Raw genomic sequence first — 10,215 nt, forward strand, 5'->3', positions numbered from 1 at the left:
TGAAACAATTCCAGTTAGAGACTGAAAATGAAAAATTTAAAAGATAAGGTTGATGGAAAGGGAGAAGCAGAATTTTTTTTTCATCAAGAAATTTATTTGGCATAGTTTTTATATTATTTTTAAAAAATTCAAATAAGCTTGTATTTTTTTTAATATGTTTAATCACATTTTTTATGTTTTTGTTTTTAATTAAATAGATTTTAACGGCCAGTAGTCAATTAACCGTTATTAACTATAATATTACTTATCAATTTACTTCAAAACAGTTTTGACGGAGATATAATATATTAATGCGTTATAATTATATAATTATATGATAAAGAATAACAATTATATAATTATATGATAAAGAATAACAAGTAATATTTGAATCAATGATAATTAATTAATTATTAATTATAAAAATTTATTTGATATAAAATAAAAAAGTACGTGTATTTGACTGATGTAAAAAAAAAATTATTTGAATTGTTTTGAATAATTTAAGAATTTTTTACAAATATTATATCAGCTTATTTTCGGTCAAAAGAACAGTTGGAGGAATGAGAAAAAAATTTTAAAGTTAGTCGGAAAAAGAATAGTACAAGGAGGAATGGGGTAAAATCATAATTCCAAAACAAAGTTAAGTTGAAACTGAAAAGAAAATCAAGAATGGTTGCTTAAATCCAGGCTTTAAAGAGGTACAAAGAGAGAGTTGAAAACAAAGCGCAAAAATGCAGGCTGTGGGGTTCGAACCCACGCGCACTTATGTGCAGAAGATCTTAAGTCTTCCCCCTTAACCTCTCGGGCAAACCTGCTGTTGATGTGAGGTTTACATAGAGTTGCTATAAAACTATGTTATTCTAAATAGAGTGAGACCCCACTCGTATATTTTATATCTTTTACTGTATTGGTTTAATTGATACTTAAATAGTCAAATTATTATGACAAGTTGGAACTTTCAAGTTATCAAAGGAAAGACCTATCAGCCGTTTAGCATGAAATTTAGCTTGGTAATACTAGTTATCAGAACATTCTCTAAAAATGACTACATCCGCATTATTATTACCTGATTATCCATATTGGTTAATTAGTTAAGTGCCAACAGACTGATGACATTTTATGAAAAGCGTTAGCATGATAGTTGGAACGCCCAAGGATTTGAGATGCAAAAGTAGAGCTAGCGTAAGCCTAAAAATGAATTCCTGAGGCTTGCACTATACTAGTAGTTGTGTCACCTGCCTGAGGCGAAGCCACTTTTGTCTTAGTTGTGAATACATCATCTATTGAGTGCTCCCCGGGGTCCATGATATGAAGCCAAAAGTCCTTGAGGTCGGAGAGGTGGACCAGGAAATGTAATGAGAGAATAGTAACATAACCCCACAGCCCTCTATAGCAAGAAGTAGGTGGCCTACCTGGCCTTGAAGTTTCCATTTCTAAACTTTTCAACAACCCATTTTCTTTTGCTTCTAAAAGATTGAAGCAAATACAGAGAGGAATCAAACAGAATCAGTATTTAATTCAATTCTAGATGTGGGCATGACGCGATTTCATTGAAGTACTAACCTTATAATTTGCAAACATCTCTTTTCACATAGAAAGCATCATCCAAAACATAAAGGCAATTTCAAAGGGGCCTACTAAGATCAATTACATTTACTTCAAACATTTAACTAGTCATATCCACTTGTTCATTCCATAATTATCAAAATTCAAACAAAGATATTATATTGGACCGAATCATTTTTACACTGCAGCCCCGTGCTTTGCCTTGGAATGAGATTGTAAAGCATTTTCAGAGCCAAATGACCTGCACAAGTTTTGAAGACATACATGATTATTCCAAAAAATGTAAACAAAAATAATCATAATTGGTTTAACCACTTAATAAGAAGGAACAACCTGCCGCAAGACTTGCAAGGGAATGGTGAACCACCTGACTTTGGATTCTGCTTCACCTGTCCAGTGGCAGCTGATGCTTTTCCACCTTGCTTTGAAGGGTGAGGGGTTGCAGTATGTCCACCCACTTTCTTGCCATCTGCACCAAGGACTGGCAACTCTTTAACAATATAAATTTTTAATTATAGACAAACTAACAATGGAAGAAAGCGCTAGACTGGAGAATCAGAAAAGGGGTAAGCAACCAATGTATAATTGATAAATAAACAGAATAGTGCATTATGATCCCTCATTAGTCATTAAGCAATCAACATCTCTATAAGAGAACATATAGAAGGGAAAGTCTACCTGTCTTTTGGGGAGTGACCAGCTTTGCCTTCTTTTCTGGAGCAGGGGTCTTCGTAGCGGACTCTGCAGGTCTCTTCTTGCTTGGTTCAGCCTATGGAAAACCAGTCACTAGTGATTAGAACAATAAAGTAAAAACTTAGCTGAAGCCCCTCAAAGTCCTGAATGGAAACCAAAGCATATGTCAATACCTTCTCAGGAGTCTCTTGATCCTCATCTGAACTTTCTTCGTCACTATCATCTTCATCACTGTCAGTATCATCGTCACTTTCATTCTCACCATTAACCAACATGCCTGGTTCCTAAAATGACAGCTCGGAATAACTCCAGTCAGACATGGCATTCTGTCCAAATGGGGCTATGAAGAAAACAACATAAACAGCTATATCCAAACAAGAGCTCCTACCTAGACCAAGTTAGAAACGTGATACATTCAATTCAACAAATTGTCAGGTGATAAAGAAATAGCAGTTTGATAAAAAACTTAAAGAAAATACAGGAAAAACATCAAAACATTTTCTTGATTCACAACAATGATAGTCACGCAAAGACACCTTTAAAACTATTTTCTCTAACGTACTAGATATCAGTAACTGTTTAACACCCCATTTCAAATATTCAGACTTATGAATCACCCCTAAAAGCAGGAAGATCTGATCAGCTGGGTATGATACTAATAGTTGCTAGTTGCTAAAGATCCACCTGATCATCACTGGTCTCTTCATCCTCAGCAGAAGTATCATCTTCATCCTCATCATCACTACTATCCTCTTCTTTTTTAGGTTCCGCAATCTTAACCTGTTTTGACGTAGTAGGATCAGATTCTGTCGCATGAGGCTTTATGGGATTAATTGTAGGTACAGGGAGCTCCTCTTCCGACTGAGAATCTGTGAAGTAAAAGTTGGAAATGATTTACATATTTAAACAATATTAACAAATGTAAAATAAATAAGAACACAAGAGCAGAATGACTTACCGCCACCTTGAGATGTATCAACATAATACCCGGTAAAATGAACACTACCATTCTTCCAGGTATGGGACAGCTCAAATTTGTCATGCAACACCAAATCCAATGGTATCTGGGGGAATTTCTCTTGAGAAAGCGTTCCAATTACAAACTTCTCATCATTGATTTTGAGATAGATGCAGACAGTTTCATTTCCTTTTTCTTTCTTGTTATCACCAGTCACCTCACCAAGGGCAACCTGTGAGTTATACAGTAGCAAATTTAACAACGAGATATAAATAACTTAACACGCAAATAAGCATGAAATAAGAGTTCCTTAATAACCTGTGAAAGATGCAAGATCCTACTGCCATCATCCTCCAATTCAACCTCAAAGATCTGTCCAGTTTTGACCTCAGCACCTACATATATATTGCCAAATTTCAAGGGGGCAGGGGGGTTCATAACTTATTAGAGCTAAAAGCATTGAAGAATACAGTGAGAAAGGAAAAAAAAAACGAGAGGAAATTGTAAATATGCAACATTACAAAAATTCAACGTATGATTACCATTAAGAAATAATCACTTCAACAAGACATCATGAAACACAATAACCAGAGCAGTAGCAGAGAAAACGTAATCTTAAAGGTTTCCCACAGGAAAGTTCAAATCAAAATACCAAATGAAAAGACAAAACAAACCCTTAGCTGCTGGTCATAGAAATAATCACTTAAAAAGAACAACAAACCCATTAAAATTTTTTTTCCTCAAACCATTAAATTATTCTAGCTCTTGTTGTGGCACCCAATACACTGATGGATGACTAGGTAAAAAAAGCATGACAAATTTTAAAAATTTCTTTTAAACACATATGAAGCCCAAGAAAACAATTTAAAAGATAAAATCAATTTAAATTCAGAACCTAAATAACAATTCAAAGAACTGATATATCTATAATTTTATATGCATTTTATTATGTTATTTAAATTTTATGTAATCTTATTAACATAATCGTTGTCTCTTAACTTGTTTCATTAATTCCACAAGTAACTTTATATTATAAAAGATTCCATACCGCACTCTTATATACAACTTTTTAAAAAAAGGAAAACAAAAGAAAAGACCAAACTTAAAGCAAAATAATTACGAAAGCAACAGCCTGAAAAATCAAATCTTTGTGGGAAATCAGTATATGAACAAATGATTCGAGATGGAACAAACAAACAGAATAACCATTCAGTTCAGCCAATTTCGTAACTTGAAGAAAGATTAAGAGAAACAAAAACAATCGAAAGAATGAATTGCAAGAAAGAGAGAAAAATTTTACCCCAAAACTCCATTGAGAGTGTGAGAGAAGTAATGCTTAGGGTTTTCCCGAGCTTTTTAGATGAAATTTCCTAGGAAATACTCGGTTAAGACTTTGAACGACGGTGAGGGAGAGAGAGAGAGTGTGTCATTTTATAGGTTGTCGGCTAAAGGAGTGATGATTGGGGCTAGGCTGTGATTTGGTGTTGCGCGAACCACCGTAAAAGAATCAAATCTGGGCCTATTGGGTCCGTTGGTTTGGGGTAATGAAGAAATTTGGGCTTTCGCAGCAGAACCAAAGGGCCCAAAATTATTGGACCCAATAATTAATAGCTAAATGGGCAAATAAGTTTCAGAACTATGTAATCAAAATTAATTCGGAACTTATCTTTTTATTGCGTTTAAATAAATTTTTAAATTTTTATTTGAGATTAGATAATCTCTTCTCTTTAATCTTTGATTAACTTTCATTAGTCAATAGTATATGTGATACTTTTATACCATGTCATCTGTCACGTGACAAATGATATGACTTAAATATTATTGATTATGATTGAGTAAATAGGTAAAAAAGTAAGCAAGAAATCCTAATAATTAATTATCAATGGTATATGTGGCACTTCTTTATCATGTCACCTATCGTGTGATAAATGATGTGACATTAAATATTATAGATGACATGGCATTAAATATCATCTGTCACATGATAAATGACGTGGTATAAAAATGTCACATGTATCATTGATTAATGAAAATTCGTCAAAAGTTAAGGAGAATAGCATATTTAACCCGAAATAGAAGTTTAGGGGCTTATTTGAGTATTTAGTCATAATTAATTAATTTGAGATTTTGTTGGGGATAATTTTTTTTAGCCTTTATTGTTTTTGGAAATAGCTTTCTTTATAATTTTGATTGTTTTTAGCCAAAAGATAAGATTTTTGGACAAAAAATGTCCATAAATAAAACCTTCTCAATCACACGCATTGTCATACACACGCAAATAGGTGAAAAAAATATATATGACTAGAATTTGGTAAAAGACAATTTGTTAAAATTAAAACCTTCCTTTGGTTGTCGGATATGATAATGATTTTCTGTGGTTTATTAGACAATGTCGTAAACAGAAATGATAGGCATATAACAATGCAAGAATATTAAACGATCATTTCACTCATTTTGAAAGATGGGGAAATGTTCGAATAAGTTAAGAGCAAAGTTAATAGTGACAAGGTTTAGGGTTGGCAACATAAGGTAAGTTAAGTAATGTCAAATATCTTTTTTTGAGTTTTAAGTAGGTTTAGTGTTTTGAATGCCATATTAATTGAGAATGTGGTGTACGGTTTTATTGTTAAACAGCATTGGTGTTGTTTGAAGTTGTGGAAATCATAAAAAATATTAGATGGCATGCCCATTTAGGTTGAATGTTGCAGCATATGCAAAGAAAAATGGGCAATGCGTCTAACAAATGAACGATTTCATAAGTTACATGAATATGACGTGTTCAAACCAATGAATTTGAGACATTGCGTGTAAGAGTGTATTATTAAATGTATTACATTGAGAATGTTATGAAATTTAGAAATAGCGTATAACAAAAATTAGATTAAATGTATGTCGTGTAAGAAAATAGAAATAGTCAAGGAGTGTAACAAAATAGAAATTAGTCAGGGCGTGTCATAAAATAGAAATTATACAGGACGTGTAATGAAATAGAAATTATAAAGTACGTCTAACAAAACAGAGATTATACAGGGCGTGTAATAAAAGAAAAATATTTTGTAAATGTCATGGAGCTTCTCTAGTTAATTGTTTAGTGCATGTAGCTTACATGTACAGGATTGTATTCTAATGCAAATGGATTTCAAAAAGTATGAGAATGTTGAGGTGAAATAAATGGAGGAACTGGTCGTGGTGAGTTCAACGGAGGAAGAGCTGAAAGTAGATATCTTTGAGGCATTACGTGTAATAGTGTATTATTAAATATATTGCATTCAAAATGTTATGAATTTAGAAATAACGTGTAATAAAAATTGGATTAAAAGTATGGTGTGCAACAAAATAAGAATTAGTCAAGGCATGTAACAAAGTAGAAATTGTACAGGGCGTGTTATGAAATATAAATTGAAAATTGAAACCTAACTTAGTAGTAGAAAGTGGAAACTCACTACCCTCAAACTTGAACTTTTGAATGAATAATCTTGAAATATTACTTCTTTTAAGAGAAGGTGCTTCTAAGTATAGACGATTCCAATCATATCCAACAAGTTCAGAAAGATGTTCATCAACGTGTTTGGCACGAACTTCTTCCCAAAATCGATTTTCTCCTCTTTTTCTAATTTTTCATCTTCTCAGTTTTTAGAGACAAGAGGAACTTCACCACTCCTTCTTACTCTAATTTTCTTATAAGCAATTAATTTGGAATTCTTTTTATGTGTATTGGTCTTTTTTTTTATTGCCACCTTTCTAAGCTCTCCATAATTAATCTTCGAAGAAAAGTGCATCTTAGCCATAGAGGATGATGGAAAAAGAAACTTACAAACATGATCATAAAAAAAAAAATATACATACTTAATAATTTTTATTATTTATGAATGTCAAGAAAAAAAATTAAACTAAATTAAATTTATTATAATAAAAAAATAACAAAATTTATCTAAATTATAAATTTTATTATCAATATATATAATAAAAAATAATAAATGAATAAAATTAAAAAATACAATACAATATTTTTTAAAAAATCAAATAAATAAATAAATAAAATTTATGGAGCTCGTGGCACAATAAACGAGCCTCATTTAAAACAGCTCGCGACATTTAATTGAAAGAGCTCGCAGCACAAAGCTACCAGCTCTAAAACAAAAGCCTAATAGATATTTTTTTAAAAAAAATTAGAGTAGAACTGCAGTTGTAAGTTTCAAGGTAAGAAAAAGTAGAAACTAAATAAAAAAGTTCACAAGCTTGTACGGTGAGCAAACAAAAGAATAAACACACTGAAATGCCCTCTGAAACTAAACCAGCCTTTTATTTCTCTTTTAAACTCCATAAAATTTGATTTGGGGCGTAGATGTAGATATAATTAGGAGATCTCTTTTTTAAACTATTTTTGAAATGTAAGTATATTTTTTATTTTATTCTTTTATATCTGTTTACATATAATTTTTTTTATATCTATTTACATAAAGATTTTTTTTATTAGTTTCTACTCGATAATAAATTTTATTATATATAATTATTTCAATAATTATATAATAAGTGTTTATCGTTATTCGATATTAACTTTCAATAACGATTATCTGATATTAAAACTCTCTTTAATAACATCATTTATTACGTTTATTAAAATTTTTTATTATAATTGTTATTTTTAACACTATATATAAAACCTGCACAATTCATTAAAAGAATTTTCACTTTGAGACCAACATGGCTCTCACTCAACTCTCACTGAAAACTCCTTTCTTTAACTTATTTTCATTCTGAAAACTTATTCTTTGTTTATTCTTATTCATTTGTCATGATAGTCAATATTTTAAAAAATACTTTTATCTTTTTTTTGTCACCTCTAGTACATCTTTTAATTATTTATAACACTTTTTCTTATTATCACAATAACCCCTTTTGACAGCTAACATCATTATTATCATTAACAAAAGTCTCACTCCAAATTGAAAAAAAAATTTAAAAACCTAAAAGCTTATAAATCTGCACATTATTATCATTGACCCCTTATGCATGTCATAGTAATTACAGAATATGATCAAATGAAGAAAAATTCAAGTTAGAAAGTCCCAACCTTTCAAGGCTTAAGCCACCAAAATATGGAAGAGGAAGTGTGACACAAACTTGTTCTAAATTTGAATAAAAGATACTTGAAATTTATATAAACAGGTTGGATATATGAGGATATCCAAAAATACAATAATAAAGTCAAGATTTCATGCTTGGTGGCGGAAATAAAATGTTCAATGTTTGCATGATGGAACTATAAAATTTTTAAAAAGTAAGGACAAATTATAAAATTAAAAGAAAAAGAAAAATTTATAAGATTTTAATTTTTTTGGGAGGGGGTGAGGGCCTCTACTAGCCCGTTCCCTCAGTTTATGCGAAGATAGCATACCCATTGCTATTGTCACGGGGCGATTCTTAAGACCACCTTCGTGCGGCCTTGGATTCAGCCCTTAGGCTCGTCGGCAGTAGAACCAAGTCAGCCTTACTCACCCGACAAGCGCTCAACACCCGCACAATGGCTTTAAGCCGGCAAGCAAGCTTGCATAAACAAGGAGAAAATGGGAAGAAAATGCTAGAGAAAAACTAAACTCTTTATATTGAATGAATTGAAATACAAAGGATGCAAGAATGGATGCAAAAATGGATGATTTACACAATGGTGGATGGGGCTATTTATAGCCAAGGTTCCCCACCCACTTTTCCCTCCAAAGTTTTTAATTCAAAGTATTCCCCCCAAAAGATTTCCCTCCAAAGTTTTCAATTCAAAGTATTCCCCCCAAAAGATTTCCCTCCAAAGTTTTCAATTCAAAGTATTCCCCCCCAAAAGATTTCCCTCCAAAGTTTTGGAAGGTTCTAGAAATTCGGTTGGGAGGGAAAATTTGAATTTTCAGCAGCCCCCCTCGTGGGCCGCACCCCTTCTGGGCCCCCCTGGTGTGACTGGACTGGGCTGGCACCCTCTTGGGCCTCCAGTGGGTCTGGACTGGGCTGGCACCCTCTTGGGCCTCCAGGTGGGTCTGGACTGGGCTGGCACCCTCTTGGGCCTCCTGGTGGGTCTGGACTGTGGCCCGTGACACCCTCCCCCACTTAAGCTGGCGCGTCCTCGCTGCCGTGTGTAGGGCTTCGATTCAGCGAACCGTGACACCCTCCCCACCTAAGCTTGCAGCATCCTCCTGCCGTGGGCGGATCTTGGAGGTGCCACTTGATATGGTGCCTCGTGTGTGGCTGTGCCCCTGCACTAGCTCACCGTGAGCAACTTCTCGGGCGGGAGGTGGGAGGCCTGGCAGCTTTAAATGCATTGCCTCCTGAAGCTTCTGCAACACTTCTGCCGGTGCCTCGATCGTGTTGTTGGGGGTGTCCTCTAGACTCAACCCAGCAACTGTCTGCTCCCCCTTGCCTACGCCTTTGGCTATGGCAGACAGTGTTTTCGTTGGCTGATCGTTCCCCCATCTGATTGGTACTATGCATTGCCCCTTTTGTTCCAAGACACATATGCAGTCATATTGTGGCATGAGAATGGCTTGAACTCGATCCAGAAATCCGATCCCCATTGCTACATCGTAGTCATCCATCGGGATGATCTCGATGTCCACAGCTCCATGCCACTCTCAATCTGCCGTCGATCCCTTTTGCAATGCCCTTTGTGCGTACCCTCTTCGAGTTTACAGTCTTCACCCAACCGCCTGCTCTGTTGGCTCTAATGCCTAGTTTGGCGGCACACTGTTCGGACACGAAGAGTTCTGAAGCGCCAGTGTCCACCAATGCTTCCACTGGCTGTCCCGCTATAATCATGTCGGCATACATGAGCCCCCTCGCTCGACTATCCGACTTGCTCACTGCTCCCAGTCGCACTGAGCCCAACCTCGCTGGTTCGTCTGCTTGAGGCTCCTCCTCCGAGGCCATTGCCGCAAGCTTTGCCCGCTTCGGGCAGTCTCGGACCCGATGCGGTCCGTCGCATAGGAAGCACCCCTTGGGTGGGTCTTCCTTGCTTCTGGAAGGCTTCCACTTTG

The 10,215-nt window shown here is 34.7% G+C and overlaps 1 protein-coding gene and 1 non-coding gene across 2 annotated transcripts; both read right to left on the reverse strand.

The window, feature by feature from the left end:
• Positions 1-714: 714 nt before the first annotated feature.
• On the reverse strand, positions 715-797 carry TRNAL-UAA (transfer RNA leucine (anticodon UAA)). The gene has a single exon. It is a non-coding gene; the product is annotated as a tRNA-Leu (tRNA).
• A 730-nt stretch (positions 798-1,527) lies between these two features.
• HD2C (histone deacetylase 2C) lies at positions 1,528-4,652 on the reverse strand. The gene is made up of 8 exons (XM_021433704.2): positions 4,500-4,652; positions 3,518-3,594; positions 3,200-3,431; positions 2,926-3,110; positions 2,415-2,525; positions 2,227-2,317; positions 1,882-2,017; positions 1,528-1,789 (listed from the first exon to the last, which is right to left on the reverse strand). The coding sequence occupies exons 1-8, from the start codon at positions 4,510-4,512 to the stop codon at positions 1,726-1,728; spliced, it is 909 nt and encodes a 302-aa protein (XP_021289379.1). The 5' UTR covers positions 4,513-4,652; the 3' UTR covers positions 1,528-1,725.
• Positions 4,653-10,215: the final 5,563 nt, after the last annotated feature.

Source organism: Theobroma umbraticum, unplaced genomic scaffold, assembly GCF_002168275.2.
Source record: "Theobroma umbraticum cultivar Fairchild unplaced genomic scaffold, ASM216827v3 scaffold_86.0, whole genome shotgun sequence".
NCBI lineage: Eukaryota > Viridiplantae > Streptophyta > Magnoliopsida > Malvales > Malvaceae > Theobroma > Theobroma umbraticum.